The sequence below is a fragment of the Pleurodeles waltl genome, chromosome 4_2 (genome assembly GCF_031143425.1).
Source record: "Pleurodeles waltl isolate 20211129_DDA chromosome 4_2, aPleWal1.hap1.20221129, whole genome shotgun sequence".
Classification (NCBI taxonomy): Eukaryota; Metazoa; Chordata; class Amphibia; order Caudata; family Salamandridae; genus Pleurodeles; species Pleurodeles waltl.
The window spans coordinates 28,466,215-28,484,465 of NC_090443.1; the positions used below are offsets into that span (position 1 = coordinate 28,466,215).

At 44.5% G+C, this 18,251-nt stretch overlaps 1 protein-coding gene across 3 annotated transcripts in view; it reads left to right on the forward strand.

The window, feature by feature from the left end:
• Positions 1 to 18,251, forward strand: part of TRIP10 (thyroid hormone receptor interactor 10) — a 187,670-nt gene that overhangs the window by 42,089 nt on the left and 127,330 nt on the right. For all 3 annotated transcript variants that reach the window (XM_069230480.1, XM_069230482.1, XM_069230481.1), the window contains exons 2-3: positions 7,072 to 7,187; positions 8,981 to 9,037. In XM_069230480.1, the coding sequence (XP_069086581.1) occupies positions 7,072 to 7,187; positions 8,981 to 9,037 (173 nt within the window). The remainder of the gene's footprint in view (positions 1 to 7,071; positions 7,188 to 8,980; positions 9,038 to 18,251) is intronic.

Consider the following 18,251-nt stretch of genomic DNA (forward strand, 5'->3'; position numbering starts at 1 on the left):
CGAAGAGAGGTGCAATTCTTTGCCAAGGAAGGTGTGGTGCAAATCCAGGGAAAATAACTCAGCCACAAAAGTGTTGCACACAAAGGTGGAGGTGCTGTCCAGCGTTGAAACCAAAGTGGTAGACAATGGCCAATCAATTGTATAGATGAATGGGAAGAGGATGAGTTGAATGAGAGGGTAACAGTCCTGGAAGGAGGGGCATGTAAGCTGGAAAGATAAATAAGGATGATAGGAGGTCTGAAAGTGGTGGGCAAAAGTCAAGTCGCCAAATGAGGCCCTTTTGAAACTGAATAGATTAAAATATCGAATAGCCTACTGCCCTGCAAGACAGGACTGGTTCTGCTGGACCAGTCAGGATTCATACCGGACAGATCCACACTTGTGTATGTTCTTGTCTATACCTCATCAACGTAACCTTGAGATCAGGACAGATGCGATCTGTCTGATGTAGCTAAAGTATTTGACTTGAACAGATGGGCATACATGCTTGTGGTAGCGGGCAGGATGGGCCATAGGGCTGGGACTGCTTAGATGGAGCAAACTGATTTATGTGATCCCCGTACAAAAGTAGGGGTAAGTCTACTGCTCCAATAACTAAGGGCACTAAAGAAGGATGCACTCGTCACCCAGTTTTATTTGCTCAGTTGGCTGATGGAGTAACACTCTGTCAGCAGATTACGATCTGGAACACATCAAGAATTAGATTAATTACAGGCAACATCACGTTATATCTTAAAACAATTTGACCCTATACCCCCACCCGATCAGGAATTCATTAGCATGAGCAGATTACATGGGCTCACCAGCAGTTGGTCTAAATCTGTGCTGCTACCATTGAAGCCATGCATACAAAAATGTGGAACAGATTTTCCACCAAAGTGGCAGGGACACAGCAGTGCATTACTTTGGTATTCAGGTGCAAAGAGACATAACTCCAATGATGAGGCAATAACCATGGAGTGGTAATAGACTACATTACTAGCATGGTAAACAGATGGAGCTTCCCCGACTATCCATAGCAAGATCCACTGCACTTAGGAAAAAGGTTATTTTGTCCAGATTGCCATATCTGTTCCAGAAGAGGCCAGCTCCTCTTACCCATCTCAACAAAAACGGACAGTGAGAAGAAAAAGACCCCATTCCTCTCCCCCCTTTATGCATGTACCAAACAAAGAGAACAAGCATGCTACTGTCCAAACGTGCCATCAATAACGTCATCCACTCATTTCACCCCCCAAAAAACTTTTTGTTTTCCTAAAAGAACCCTCACCCACCAACCTAGTTGTTGGCATGCTTCATCATCGGGTTCCCACCTCAAATGCCTAATGCATGATTACAACGGACCTGGTATTGTGATAGAATTGTGAGTGAGTTAAAACTATCTCCAGGGAATCCGTCCCTTCGAAAATCTTTACTAATTGACCCGTTGGGCCGGATTAAAAACCAGTGCTAGTGGATGTGCAGTGAGAAACTACTAAACTCACATCCTGTTTGAATCAACAAGTTTCAGCCAAATATGCGTGTGGTATGAGTCACAGTGGCTTTCTTCAGGGCTAAAACCACTAGGGAAAAGCCCTAGATACTCGACACATACACAATAAGGCATGCATATGTGGAGTGCAATTACTTGTGACATGATTTTCTCCACACTTATTTCTGATTCTAAAATAGATAAGAGAGAGACATTATGCATATAATGATAGTAAAATCTTATCATTGACTGTAGTTGTGCAATGGCGGCCTGGGTGCTCATCATGCGTGGTCTTAGTGTTGTTCTCATTCCAGCATGTGTGTAATAATCAAGACGCATGCCATATCCAGTGGTTATTCCTTTCATTCATTCCTAAACACCACCAATATCTCTTATAACACTCATAGTGTGCTCTGTATAATCTTAGCCACGTGTACACACACAAGTGGCACTAACACACCTTTCCATTCCCATACTAGGGGTGGACTCTGCCTCCCATCTCCAACTCTCTTGTGACGGGGTTATATTGTGATACTAGTCGGTCAGAATCACTGCGACACATCCTTCCACCTACATCGCAAACCAAGGCTTAGCATCAATCAGTACATGTCCATATAAAGAGACACAGCCGTATCTAGAACAGCATCTGCTTTTATCGCACCAGATTAGAGCGACACAAATCCGGCGAGGGGGTCGGTGCCTATAGTCACACTCTATGGGGAAAACAACATACCATCATTCTGTATCCCCAGACATTCTGCCTTAAAGCCAGCTAATTACTTGCCTCCCCGATGTAATGTTAACCCTGGGAGAGATGGATAGTCTCTTAAGTGCGGCCCCTTCCTCCCATAAATGTACTTAGTCAAGGCCGCCTATTCTTGTACCCCCTTCAATACTCACCCGGATCTGAATGTTACTGACCCGGTAGCCCGCAAGATCTAAATAGTCATGCTCCCGTCTCTATGTTTAGTGTCCAAGCGTGTGGTCGTGAACCTCCATTGGAACAAGTGTCTCAGCCCTTCCCCAGCACCAGTCATGCCCTCTAAAGACTTAAACCCATAGAGGGCAGGCAAGGCCGTGGTCCTGGTCTGGATTAATGGTGGTACTTTTTTGTGCTGCCAGTTTACTGATCCCTTACTTTTGAATATTCGTTACACTCTGATTAATAATATTTGAACTTAAGGGGAACTGGTGGTTTTGTTTTTCCCAGTTTTCTAAATTTTCAACTTCTGCGCTTGTGGTTATTTAAGTCATAGGCTGATTATCACTGCATAAGTCTCACATTACATTATACACCATGTTGTGATATGTCTGTACAACGTGGGTAAAATGTCTTCCTTTCCCCAGTGTGCTACCTATAACACTCCTGTTTATTACTGGCTACTAATTAGTGCAGTAGGGACGTGGTTGTTTTTTTTCTTTTAAGAAAACCAAAAACTTTTTACTGAAATGAGTGGGTGGCATTACTGATGGCACGTTTGGGTGGTAGCGAGCTTGCCAACTCCCCTTAGCCAAACGTTTTTCGACCGGTTAAGGCTGATAATTACCTGCCTGCAGTGAGGTGTAAAACAGCCTAAAATTGGCTTCCAAGTACCGACATTGCCTTGTAGTGTGACTTGCAAGTACTGACATACTGCTTATAGAGTGGAGGGGGATTTTCCGCTCCTAATTTTGAAAGTACCTGGAGGCACTGGCACAACATGCTTATTATTGATACTACTCCGACCTATATGCCTCACACACACAGCAGTGGAAAAAAGATGTGGCAAAGTCAATACCCCGGGAGGCAACAATTGGGGTGCCTAAGAAGAGGTAAACAGTAGAGTTGGGCTCGGTTGCGTGCACCACCTTAGCTTGGGATAGGCTAGTGAAGCTCAGAAGCATGGATGAGATATATTCGCCTCTGGTGCTGCTGGTGGGACACGCCCCATCCAGCTCACAGCTGAACCAAAATTGACTAACCAGCAAAACAGACTGCAGATAAACACACTTGTGCATTTGTATGAAGAAGGGAAATTCATAACCATAAAGAGGTTTAGGACTAGTGGGAGCTGTTCGCCACCCAACGTACTTCTGTAGGTAGATTAAGCAGCTCACTTCCTAAAGTGAACTAGCGGTTCCCAGTGGAACCAGAGGTAATGCTGCTGCTCCCACAGATTGTGTTGTGGGTATATAACCAAATAATGGAAACTGCACACACTCCATATGGAGGGTGCACGATCAAAGGGAGAATTTTTGGTGTTAACATCACAGATGAACAGTGGTCCTACTGCAGCCTACAAACAATCCTGCTAAAAGGGAAGCACACATCAATACATTATAATTATATACAGACATGCTACTATACACCATAGTGACTAAAGGGCATGAGGTTGAACGTAGAGGCAAAATGCAGCAGTATAGACTCCTTGAGGAGGACTTCTTGTCTCTAGCATGGGATTGTCCATCCATAGAGAAATATCAGACTGATGTACATTGCGTTGTATCAGATATGAAAATGTTGTGCTTAGGCCAGCCCCCTTGGTGTCATGACTGGGTTATGTTAGGAACATTCCAAAGCCACATACATTTACAGCCTTAGGGATTCTTCTAGCTACAAGGAGGGTGGCCATGAGATGGAGATCAGGTTTTGTCCAAAGACAGAGGACTGGGTAAAAGCTTTATTGCAATGTAACAATAAAAAACAGAGATCTATGTGATTCTTCTTCTTGCAACATTCAGGCCCAGGGACATATGAAACCTGTTGCAAACATACCTATCACTACAGGGACAAAACTTCTGTCATCCATATTGATTCTTTTTGGACACCGTACTATGCTGCTGCTAGTGAGGCAAAGCCTAGTACTGTACATGGATGGGATCCCTGATAGACAGGGTGGCTTGGTGGGCGATCACTGTGGTAAGGCAGACCCCACCTCATTCATATTAAGCTAGCTACAGGAGCCCATGGATTCATACAAAGATGACTCTGCTGTTTGTAAAGAAGTGGTTTCACATTAAAGTTGTATGATTACCAAGTGGGAAGACATCACTGTTGGTACTCAGCTTATTTGTCATTGTGCTACTGTTACTTATCAGAGATTTGGTGGTCATCACATTTTATAAAAAATATTTGTATGTATCGAGTTCTGTTTCATACCACACTTCAGCCATTTTAAGTCTGGAATACATCGTTATTCTTACTCATTTTAATGTACTGAATTTACTGACTGTGAAAGTATGGAAAGATGAGGTTGCCTTGCAGAGATTCCAAATTGAGACCCACAGAGACAGCGATATTGATGACAAGTGCTTAATTCACTAAGCCATCGTTTGCTGTATCCTAATTTGGAGTCTGGATGATTTAGCTCTGTGGTATGCTAAGTGGATGAATGTGGTGCAGTCTCTGTAATTGAAAATAAAATAAAAGAAAAACACTCTCTGACCCGGTCACATTCCATTTCCATTGTGCTGCAGAACCTAGATCTCAAAGTTGCAGGGCAGCTACAATTGCATTCTCAAAATGTTTATTAAACATAATCATAATGTTTCAAATGTTTTACCAGGAGGAATCCTGCTGAAGAGTTTGGAACTAAATACTACTAGCCAAAACATGTCAACATTATAGCCGTCAATAGGGAGCAGATTGATGGGATTCTGCTGCAGTGTGTTTTTTTTTAATAACATCGGTGTAAATGCTTCATCTGTTAGATTTCCTTGATATATTGAACAAGCTGTATTGAAACAAGAAAATGTACAGGAATAATGATGTTTTTAGATTTATTTGTAATGAATTTGCCTTTTCATTGATAAAAATGTTTGTATTTGAAGATACAGATGTGAATGTCTTGGTAATTCGGTAACTGTCTTCTTTAGTATTCTTGGACTTGGTGTAGGAGGAGTTACTTTGGGGGGCATGTGACACAACGTTTAGGAAACACACTTTTGAATCAGGGAAATATTAAATTGACCCAGGTCCTGGATAAATTGCAGACTCCTGGGTTCGGCCTAACGGAGAGTCAGTGGGCACCATCTGTTGCTTGAACATTGTAACATTATCTGCTCCTTTTAGCTAATTGAACTTTCCCATGAATTCTTGTAGCCCGCACTGTAGCATGTTAATTCCAACAGGTTAAAGTGATGGACACTGGAAAAGAATGACAGAGCTGCCTCCCATTCTGCAGCACTATTTCTTCTTTGGTGTGCTGACTCGGTCTTGCCCATCTATCGATCTTTCTTCTACTCGTTTTTCCTTTTAAATATCCTTGATGACAAATGCAGGGGGTGATAAGGAGGATCTCCTCTCCAGAAGTTTGGGGTGTTTTATTCTCAACTTTTATCGAAGATAGATTGAAGGGGTTGTAAGACTATAGAACACTCCTCTGGTGAATTGATGCATTACTCCTCTTCTGGGGAGTTACACCAGGAGGGACATTGCCAGAAAAATCCTTAGAGGAAGAGTTTGTTTGCCTGACAACTCCGATGAGGAGAATAGGGTAATTCCCAATAAAATACCAGTACCTACTCTGGGTTACTGTATGAATGAGTGGTTGGTCAAAATGAGTCTTTGGCCCCATTAATGGTGAGAGATAGGGTACAAGTTGAAGGTGAAGGGCTGGAGGGTATCTAGGCACTTCAAGAGTGCTCTGTAGATTGTTTTTCACTGTACTGCAATAGCACTTCATTCTGGGTCCTTCCGAAGTGTCTCAGAAATACAGCAACCAAGCACCGTCTGTCGTGGATGTTTTGTTCCTCGCCAGAGGAAAATAGTATTTGTAATTACCAGACTTTTTATTTCCGGATCAGGAGGAAAGTGCAAATCTCCCGCCTTAAATGGCCTGCTAACAATGTTTTTTTTAAAGACAACTGAACTAAAGTAAACCCTCTTCTTTGCAGAACATATAGAACACTTAAGAATAATCATATGATTTTTTGCGGAATCTGAAAACACAGTTGGACGTTGGGACAGCACCCAATCTTGTCACTTAGACAACAACAATAAAAGGAGATTTTTTTTTTTAACAGAGAAATTATCTTAGGCAGAGGTCTCCCTCATCACCTACCCCATGTGCCCTGGTGTACTTTCTGAATGGCAGTGGAGTTCCACTTTTCTCTCTCGTGAAATCCCCAAACCCTTGTTCTGAAAAAGTAATTTTGAAAATGTCCCACGCTGTAAAGACAATTTCATAGTATTATTCAGCAGCATGTTCCTCTTAACAGAGAGGATTGTGAATCTATGGAAATGTCCATGTGGGAAAGCGAGACCACAGTGGTGGTAACGGCCACAATTAGAGACACCCCACACAGGCATTAAAGGGCCCTATGAAAAGGAAAAAAAGAGGACCATGAGGTTATGCAGGCTCTGCAGTGTGGCGGCTCCTGTTTGCTAGTAATTCCCACACCTAAGAGCAGAAGGTGCACTGTTTCAGATCTTGATGATTTTTTGTGAGGTGTATGAAAATGTTTTTTGGGTAGTGGGAGGGCCTGTTGTCATTTTACCTCTCTCTGATTATGTGAGGAGGGAAGATGTCATTCAGTGCTGTAGGATAAAGGAAAGTGGCTGTGGATTGTTTTGGACCCTTCGCTTGTGACCTCTAGCTGTCTTCCTCTGTTTCTCACAGGACCAGTTTGATGTGATCGAGCGACACACACAGTGGGGGCTGGAGCTCGTGGAGAGATATGTGAAGTTTGTGAGGGAGCGAACCGAGATCGAACAGCAGTATGCCAAGCACCTGAGGTATGAGGGCCCCATGTTGGGGAGGTGGGTGAAGGGGTGGTGGTGGTGGTGGCATGGACATCCTCTCCTGGGGAGTATGTGTTAGATATTGTGATGGCAACTAGTGGGGGAGTTGGTGCTTAGGGATACAAAAGATGAGAGCGCACGCTACTGGGCAGTGAAGTGAGTGGTGGTGAGAGTACTGCCTGGTGAGGGTGAAGATTGTAATGGAACGTTTCAAGAAAAAACTCTCCATGCTGATGAATGAGAAAGCAGGGATAGAGGTGGGAGCATCCTGTGGTGGCAGGAGTTAGGAAGATTAAGGAACCTATAGATGAGAACACACCCTCATGGAGGGAGGGTATTAAGAGGTACCATGGGTATTAGCGCTGCCTGCTGGGGGGGAGTCGTAAAACGCAAGGAGGGGATGGCAGTTGCTAATTGGGATTGAGGTGAAAGGGTTTGAAGGAACATAGTGTTTAATGAACTGCATACTGGGAAGCATAGGTGTGAATATCTTCCGTTGAAAGCGTAGAATGTAAGATGCATGTGAGAGAGTTCACTTCCAATTGGTGAATCATGAGTTGAAGGGGATGGAAGAACAAGCGCTGCTGCAGGGGAATGTGTTGAATGAAAAAAACAAAAAAAAACAGTAAACACACTTTCACTTAAGGAAAGGGGGAGCAGAGACAGTGGTGCTCCTTCGAGGGCCTAAATATTTGAGCTTCCTTTACCAGAAGGGAGGACGTGAGGTAAAGCAGGCATAAGAGTTCTGGTGGTGGGCGAAGGGTTGAAGTGGGGGATCAGAGTGGAAGTCCCTGATAGATGGGACAAAGTAGAGGAGAAGCAGATGTGATGCCCTCCTTTGCTGGTGGACAGCATTGAGCAAAGTGGGAGCTGAGCGTGCCCCTTGGTGGAAGCTCCCCATGCTGGTACGAAGACCGAGAGGAGAAGCAACGGTAACAGTACCACATTTTTTAGCAAAGTTGTTTGGGGAAGTGGAGGTGACAGTTCCTTTCTGATGGAGAGGATGGAACCTGATCTCCAGCATCTCCCTGGTAATTTGTCCTACATGAAGGGATTAGGCGCTTACAGCCCTCACATGGTGGTGCAGGACTCGAATATCAAAAAGTGGAGAGCCACCTGCATCCTGGTGAGGGTTCTTGGGTTCACAGAGTGGATGGAAGCTCAGATTCCAGACAGGGAGGGTGCAAGGGCTCCCAGCAGTAGTGGGGGCACCCAGGTAGCAAGGATATGGTGCGTTGGTCCCCAGCGGGCATGGAGACATCTTGGCATCAGCAGAGGAAATGGGACTCACTCTCAGCAGTGGGTGGGCTGCCTGGGTTCCCCATAGGGAGGAGGAAGAAGGATCCTCATAACCCCATCTCTGTATGGTTCCCCCCGGCCCAGCAGCAGCAGGACTGATCGGATCCCCACTGCGGTTGGGCTAGTTCTGTCTCCAGCAGGGTGTGGACTGCACTTGTTCTTCACAGTTCCAGCATGTGGTGAAGAACCTGGGTTCCAGGTGGATGGGGTATTGGTGGCACCAGCAGTGGGTTGATGGCCAGGCCCCCAGGCAATGATGTATGACTGCATCCTGAGATGGGGCATTAGAGCCAAAGTGGGGATCTGAGGAAGAGATGTTTATGGCTATAGGGGTGAAAGCAAGTTTGTAGCCTTATTGGATGTGGGATGGTCCTCCTTCAGCACTGGCTGGGTGGTTGCTTGGTCACGGTTGCTTCAGTTAATGCTTCTCTCTCTTTCCTTCATTTTGTGTACGACCCTTTCTCATGCACCCCTTCTTTGATATACAGGAATTTGGTTAAGAAGTACCTTCCGAAGCGGATTGCCAAGGATGACCCGGAATGCAAGTAAGAGCTTCTGGTTTCAATTGAAGTAGCACTGATGCCTGGGGTTTAGGGAGAGAGAAGTCGGTTGAACTTGAGGAGTTAAGTGGGTGACGTGTGCAATATAACAGATTAAGACAGATATATTGATGAGCACAGATCACATTAGTTTGATTGCGGAGAAGGCATTCACCCAAAACACCTGCAGTGTGAAACGCCCTACAAGCCACACAACCTGTCAAGATCTACCACAAGGCAAGTGAGGGGGACAATAAATCCCGTGGCCTGCAGTACTCTACAAAGAAAAAAGACAAATTGCCATACAGCACAAAACCAGTATCCTTTAGATGAGAACGGATCAAAGATAACCATAAGCAAGCTTTCTTTCAATAGACCCTAAGTCGTTCGTCACTGTTCAGTGATTGGATATCACTTGAATATACACAGCCCAACAACATATTAGCTGAAACCCACTAAAAGAGAATCCGCAGTAGCAACGAGTTCTTTCTCCATTTGTTTAGGCAGCCGTCTTGCTTTTGAATCCCTCCCATCATCACCCTCAAGATAACCACCATCTTGAATTCATAATCTGTGCATGCACAGTTTGTTTATTTGTTAATGGCTGAACACCCTGGCTTCTGTGTGATTCTCCAGACTAAGGTGTATTTACTTCCCGAAAACGCTGAGGCCATTGTCATACCCCCTTCAGTTATGCTGTAACTGTGGTTGTCGTGCTGGATCCAACGTGGATAATGAGAAACATTTACTAGAATGTGCAGTATCACAAGGACAGGTTTGAGAGTTTCTTCCTAACACGGAAGAATCAAGATGTGAAAAGAGGGTAATGCGTGTGAACTGTGTGAGAAATAAGATGGCGATGTGTGTGAGGCGAGCAGTGAGGTTTGGGAGCCGCGCGTGAAGATTTGGAGTTACCTATGTTGGGGTACAGACTCTGGGTCGGTGGAAGATCGGTGGAGGGCGCGCGGTGCTTCCCCTGAAGATGTTACATTGACGAGATGTCCTTGTCCGTGTGATGGGGACAACTGTGATGAGACCAGGTCGTGGTGGGAGCCCGGTATGGGGAAGGGGGTGCAGTGTTGTCTTTAAAGAAAATGATGCAGAGGTTTGTGTTTTCCCGTGAAATGGGTATAAAAGCTTTGTACTATAATTGAAACAATATAACAGGAGCAAATTGAGAACGGTATCTAGTTTCATTGTTTTCAAATGTATATGACTATTTACTTATTGCAGGTAAACTTATTTACATATTGCCGTTTGATTAGAGACTTGTTTTAACGGTTTGATGTCATATCACTGTTAGAATTATTTGTCTTTTTTTTTTTTTTTTAAATATATTCACATTTTCTTTATCCTCTTGCCACCTAGTGGCTGAATTCGGCATATAAATAAAGTTTTCTTTTGGTGGCCATGATCACAGGAACCAGCATGTCCTGTAGTTCTATGCCAGTAGAATAACGTAGTAACCTTTGCATTTGTTCCACGTATTAAAAGCGAGGAATCGTACCTGAAGGGCAACAGCTGAATAGAGTCCAGTCGAAGAGAACGTATAGAACTGTAGACGGGTAACAGTGAATAACGTGGATGTTTTTCACTGAGGGTTTGTGAGTGACTTCCGAATAGCGAGAGCGAAGCTAGAGTTGTCTGTTGTCTCTTAGAGCCCCGAGGTGAAAAACAGAGGTATCTTAAGCAATGACGCTAGGTAGATAAATAAATGTGTGTGACATGCTGTTTCTTTTATGTTGCTTCTTGGAACGTTCCAGAAGTGCGGTAGTCGGGCACATGGGGGTGGTGGCTCCAATAGAGCTAGGGAACAGGCCCCACCTGGCCCCCTATTTTGCGACACTACTAGTAACAAGCATTTTCAATGCAGTGGGTCTCGCATTTCCTCGAGTTAGAGCTATTAGCGTTGTAAATTCCTAACTGGACTTTTCTTGCCACATAAATTGAAAATGAAAAAGTAAAACAGTTGACAGAAGCAATTCAATTCAAAGCGCCACAGCTGCCGTGAGCGCGAGAGTTATTGAGTCCCAGCATGAATGTCTAGAAAGGATCGTGGCTGGGATGAAAGGCAAACCGAAACTGGAGGAGGGATCCTCATACTTTGTAACAGCAGGAAGCGATGGGCAACAAAAATGTTCACTTAGTGAAATCGCCTGGGAGGGAACTTGGCACACACAGGAGGGACATTTCACAAAATGAAGCATTTAAGACAGGCACAACAAAGAATGAACAGCAAGAGTAGGGGTGGTTAATAACCCACAGAGAGATTACAACAGACCAGAGCGCTTGCATGCTCAATCCTAAAAAAACAATCATGTTTTTCCCTGTTTTGCCTCTTTTATTTTAGGGTGTATACCCAGTGAAATCTTTAGCCGATGCTTTCAATTGCCACACAGCAGCAGAGGAGTAATGGGGGAACCATACATAACTTGGCCTTTGTGGACTGTCCTCCTGCCGCACACCCTCACCACCCTTTGTGTCTTCCTTTGTTCTCAGCACCCCTCTCTAAGCTGTGCTCTGTGCTCTTCATTGGAACAAAGAGCCACCTCTGCACTGACTGGCTCTCAGAGTGCCCTGACTGAGCATCCTGGAGTTGCTTTATGACATAGCAGTAGTGGGAAGCCCCTTTTGCTTCTAATTGTTTCTTGCAACAGCTGTGAATATTCGTAAACGAGATAGTTTTTTTAGGTTTTAATATCTCATGTAGTTAGAATGAGATATTTGTGTTCAATTAAAAAAAAATATTTATTGTTTTAAATAAAATATAAAAAAAAAAAAAAAAAAGAATGTAATGAGTCCAGCTGGACTAGAACCCCTAAACTCAGTGTGAAGGTCTAGCTGCTTTCACACTGTGCTATGGGGGGGGTTGTTTTGCTTTGTAATTTTTTTTTTTTTGCCTTTTATGTGTTTTCTGGGACCGCAAGAGAACCCTCAAGGGCTCCCCCACGGGCCCTCCTTATTTATGTATTTTTATTTTTTATTTTTACTAAAATGCCCTTTAATGGCTACCTGACACTGCAGGGGAAGCCTTATGGCTTCCCCTGCAGTGCCATTGCTTCGGCAAGCACAGAGCTACTTTGACAGCAGCTCCATGCTTGCTGAAGCATTTCATCTCTTTCCCCTGCACGCATGCAGGGGACAGAGATGAAAGCTCTGCTGTTTGACAGCGGGACCTGCTTTAGCAGAGTGTTTGCTGCGGCTTAGCTGCAATTCTTACACCAAGCCACAGCTAACAGCTATGTCCCGGGGACGGAACTCCAAGAACATAGCAGCAGCCGGATCTGTGGGTTTGGTGAGGGGCTGAAGCCGAGCCCCAAGATGGCTGACAAAACTTCTATTGTTGAAGTGTTATTAGCCGATCAGAGCTCTGCATGAGATCGGAAGGGGTCACAAATCCTTCGCGTCTTTTATATATACAAATTTGGATTTCCTTGAATTTCTCAAAAACTACTGAACTTATTTACACCAGATAACAAAAGGGCTCTTTCTGGACCAAGAGCTACCTTTCTTCCAAATTTGGTATAATTCCGTCTGGTGGTTTTTGCGCTATCGCCTTTCAATTTTTCCTACGGGAATTAACATTGGAAAAGCTCTAAACTTCACCTCCCTTTTATCTCTCCCCCCGCTTGATGGATCACCCCCAAATTTTTCCAGGCAGCAGCTCACGTGACACATTTTTTTGGAAAATTTAGTGAAGATTAGGCAAGAGGCGCCAAAGATATAGGCATGCAAAAAACAGCTTTTTCTATGGAAACTAGCTCCAAATATATCTGCGAATCGCAAGCACCAAAAAAACTTGCATTCCAAAGCTCAAACAGATGCAAAAAGTGATTTAATGACATTGTGTTTTGATCTTACAAAGATCTTCCTCAGAGCCTATAGGCATTCCATGAAATCTCTTTTTGAATCTGTTCAAGCTTTGGCGTGCAAGTTTTTTGGTGCTTGCGCGTCACAGCACCTTCCTGTGTTCATTTTAGCGGCTGCTGGCGTTCTTGACTCGCACCGACCTCGCAGTGGTGGATGTGGCCGGGAGATGCCGGAACTTGTGTTTTAGCATATTTACATCCACCCTCTGTGCCGTCTCTCTCCCTCCCTGCCTGAGGCTGTGTTCTCTGCTCTTCGTCACCCATAGAGCCTGCACTGTACTTATGGGCTCTTGATTTTCCACTGTTCTGTTATTGCAGTGAGTAACCCCATTTAGAAACCTGATATTCACGATAGTGGCTCCTAGGGAGAGCCATACATAACTATTTTGTTGATCGTAGCACAAGCATTTCCTCTGGTGGACTTTTCAGTGTTCCAAGACTGTGCAGTGGTTATTTCATTTTTGCCTAAAACACAGGTATGTGTTAAACGACAAGCTAACTTTCAGTGCAAGTTGTACTTCTTTTGCATTTGACAAGCATTGTTGCCCAGGGTGTGATGTTGTCTTGGCCAAATTTCTTGGAAGAGAAGCTAGGTCTGCAAGAAAAGCAAGGAATTGACTTGGAGGTACGTGGTGTCAGCCGGGAAGCTAGGCTCTTGGATCTTAAGAGTCGACGTAGTACTGCAGTGTTAGAGGCTTCTTTTAGAGAAAAAATTGCTTTGTGGTTTGTAAATTGGAAACTGCTATAGGAACGACTGATTCAGAAATGAAATCCTACCTTTCTATCTTCGAGGATCACATCTTACTATATATGAATCTTGACGAGGCTCCAGCCACTGCTACGGCTGACTTTCTTGTCCCCTATATGAACCTCGAAATTAGCAATAAATATTCTCTTGCACCATATAGTAGGTGAGAGGAAAGGAAGCAGCAGTCGTTCTGTTGGCATTCTCTTCCTGCACCTGAACCTTTGGTCCCCAGGTGTTGCAAGCCAAATCGTTTTTGCTAGCTTCCAGTTGGATGCCATTTTTTACCCTTTGGCCCTTGCGGCTAGCATATGAGACTGACACAAGTTAAAAACGGACATAGGTTATGGAGATCTCATTGAAATTCTGTGAGTTAAATCATGGAGGAATGGGTCGGTATTGAGACTGCTTTAAACTTGCCAGATCATCTTTAATGTTATTAATATGTGGGCTCTGCGTCCTGAGAAATCCAGGAGCTCGCCTCTAAATGTTTCCAAGTCTTTATCACACACCAAACTAGAGTACGGAGAAATGACAGACAAATGTGGAGTTAAACAAAGCACTGGCACAGGCGAGTATTTGAAATGTGAACTAAAACAATACAATAGTAAAAGCATGCACTGCGCTCAGTTTATTAGATAGAAATATGCCAATATCCTTTATACCGTTCCCCTGATTAGCCAGGAGGGTACAGTCCTCGTGTGGACAAGTTCTGGTTTAATGGAAAAGACACTTGTAAGTCTTTTAAAGTATTACCTGGCATCTGCTGTTCTTTGCCTGAGCTGTTACAGCCTGGGTTTTTCAATACACTGCTGCAGAGTGCAAAGCATTTTTCTGACTTTCATTTAACCCCTTAGCTGCTGGGCCGCTTCCCCCTCCGAGTGCTGAGCCCTTTTTTGGCTATTTGGGGTAGTTCGCGCTTAGACCTTCATAACTTTTTGTCCACATAAGCTATCCACGCCAAATTTGCGTCCTTTTTTTCCAACATCCTAGGGATTCTAATGGTACCCAGAGTTTGTGGTTTCCCCTGGAGGAGACCAAGAAAATAGCCAAAATACAGTGAAAATTTCGTTTTTTCCAAAAATATGGGAAAAAAGGGCTGCTGAAGAAGGCTTGTGGTTTTTTCCCTGAAAATGCCACCAACAAAGGGTTTCTGGTTCTGAAATCACTATCTTCCCACCTTTCAGGAACGGGCAGACTTGAATCAGAAAACCACATTTTCCAACTCAAATTTGGCATTTTACTGGGACATACCCCATTTTTACTATTTTTGGTGCTTTCAACCTCCTTCCAGTTAGTGACAGGAATGGGTGTGAAACCAATGCTGGATCCCGGAAAGCTAAACATTTTTGAAAACTAGACAAAATTCTGAATTCAGCAAGGGGTCATTTGTGTAGATCCTACAAGGTTTTCCTACAGAAAATAACAGCTGAAATAAAAAAATATTGAAATTGAGCTGAAAACAACAGCCATTTTTCTTTATGTTTTACTCTGTAACTTTTTCCTGCGATGTCAGATTTCTGAAAGCAATATACCGTTTTGTCTGCTGGACTCTTCTGGTTGCGGGGATATAAAGGGCTTGTAGGTTCATCAAGAACCCTAGGTACCCAGAGCCAATAAATGAGCTGCACCCTGCAGTTGGTTTTCATTCTATACTGGGTATACAGCAATTCATTTGCTGAAATATGAAGAGTGAAAAAGAGGTATCAAGAAAACCTTTGCATTTCCAAAATGGGATCAAGATAAGGTTTTGAGGAGCAGTGGTTATTTGCACATCTCTGAATTCCGAGGTGCCCATACTAGCATGTGAATTGCAGGGCATTTCTCAAATAGACGTCTTTTTTACACACTCTCTTATATTTGGAAGGAAAAAATGTAGAGAAAGATAAGGGGCAATAACACTTGTTTTGCTATTCTATGTTCCCCCAAGTCTCCCGATAAAAATGATACCTCACTTGTGTGGGTAGGCCTAGTGCCCGCAACAGGAAATGCCCCAAAACACAACATGGACACATCCCATTTTTTGATAGAAAACACAGCTGTTTTTTCCAAAGTGCCTACCTGTAGATTTTGGCCTCTAGCTCAGCCGGCACATAGTGAAACCTACCAAACCTGTGCATTTTTGAAAACTAGAGACCTAGGGGAATCCAAGATGGGGTGACTTGTGGGGCTCTGACCAGGTTCTGTTACCCAGAATCCTTTGCAAACCTCAAAATTTGGCTAAAAAAACAAGTTTTCCTCACATTTCGGTGACAGAAAGTTCTGGAATCTGAGAGGAGCCACAAATTTCCTTCCACCCAGCATTCCCCCAAGTCTCCCGATAAAAATGATACCTCACTTGTGTGGGTAGGCCTAGCGCCCGCGACAGGAAATGCCCCAAAACACAACGTGGACACATCAGATTTTTTCATAGAAAACAGTGCCTACCAGCGGATTTTGGCCTCTAGCTCAGCCGGCACCTGGGGAAACCTAGCAAACCAGCACATGTTTGAAAACTAGAAACCCAGGGGAATCCAAGATGAGGTGACTTGTGGGGCTCTGACCAGGTTTTGTTACCCAGAATCCTTTGCAAACCTCAAAATGTGGCTAAAATAACACATTTTCCTCACATTTCGGTGACAGAAAGTTCTGGAATCTGAGAGGAGCCACAAATTTCCTTACACCCAGCGTTCCCCCAAGTCTCCCGATAAATATGATACCTCACTTGTGTGGTTAGGCCTGGTGCCCGCGACAGGAATAGATCACACAACGGTCAATGTTGGTCCTTACGTGAGGCAGCTGTTGACCCTGGGGTGATCCATTCCTGACACAGGCACTAGGTGTAGGCACTCAAGTGGGGCAGTGTTTTTATCAGGACAGGTGAGGAGTCACTGGGTGGTAGGAATGTTGTGGATCCCAGCATATACCTGTAGTTTGTGTGACAGAAATGCGAGAAAAATTTAGTTTTTTTTCAACATTTCAGCTTTGCAGGGTAAGAAAACTTTGGGGAATCCACACAAGTCACACCTCTGTGGACTCCCCCGAATGTCTAGTTTCCAGAAATGTTTGGGTTTAGTGTGTTTCTCTATATGGCCGCCGAATCCAGGACCAAAAACACAGGTGCCTGCCTTACAAAACCAGTTTGTTTTGCCATAGATAATTTTGATGTCTCCACAATATGATTTGGGTGGTGGAATTTGGGGCTGAACTAAATTGGGGAGCTCCCAAGAGAGCACTCTCTCTTTCTCTCTCTCTCTCTTTCTCTCTCTCTCTCTCTCTCTCTCTCTGCTTGCCGCCGCATTCACCTGCTCTCTGGGTTGGCCTAACCCACTGTTACCCAGTTGCACGAACAGCTTGCGAAGGGACAGCAGGACTGTCCTCATCACCTCCCTCATAATGTACTGGAAGAGGAGTTATCGAATGGGACTCCTCTGACTGAAAAATCACTCCCAGAGTCTGCGCCATTGTCCTATCCCTCAGATGCTGTCTCAGTATCTGATGTCTCAGTCTCTGATCCTATGTCAGAGCGGTCCTCTATAACCCGAGTGCAGGCAGCAGTCATCCATCAAGATGCCATCTCTGCTATTGGCTAAACTGTTGCTCTGAAACACTAGCCTACGTAGACAGTCACAAAATCGATGGTGTGTGTGAGATACGTGCAACAGTAGAGGCCACCTTACCTGTGCTTCTTCCCTCAATCAGCACGTACTTTCAAGACACTCAAAAAACACCTTGTCACATACCATTCGTCACAGTCTTTAGCACCTCCTGCGCCCAGTCCAACAATCATTATTGGTGCTCCCACTCCCTCCTCCTCGGATTCCCTCATTACCACCCAGCAAAAGTGCCCTTCATCTCTCCATAGCCGCCCTCCACCCGCACATACATTTCATTGGTATTATAGCGCAGGTTATGGCTGACTTTACTAATGTACTCAGCTATTTACATAAAATACAGATTTGCTCTTTGCAGTAGGCATATAAACCTTCTGCGCTTCTTTATGGCACTAAAACTGCCACTAGACAAGTCGGACCCGTTTCCCCCCTCCCCCCCCTCTAAACCGTTGACAAAGGTGATATATATATGACAGCCAACCACCTGAAACTCAACTCAAGCAAAACCGAAATAATCCTCTTTGGCCCACACAAAAACACCTGGGACCCCTCATGGTGGCCCACCACGCTAGGCCCTGCACCCACCCCCGCCAACCACGCACGCAACCTCAGCATCATCCTAGACTCCTCCCTCTCGATGACCCAACAAATCAACGCTCTCACCTCCTCATGCTTCAACACACTCCGTATACTGAAAAACATTTAAGTGGATCCCCACAGAGACCAGAAAAACTGTCACTCACGCACTCATCAGCTGCAGGCTTGATTACGGAAACGCCCTCTACGCCGGCACCACTCTAAAACTCAAGCGCAAACTACACTCATCCAGAACTCAGCAGCACGACTCATCCTCGACCTCCCCCGACACAAACACATCTCTCCACACCTCAAATCCCTCCACTGGCTCCCCATTGACAAAAGGATCACCTTCAAGATCCTCATCCTCGCACACAAATCACTCCACAACACAGGCCCTGTCTACCTGAACGAGAGTCACCTTCCACACCCCCACG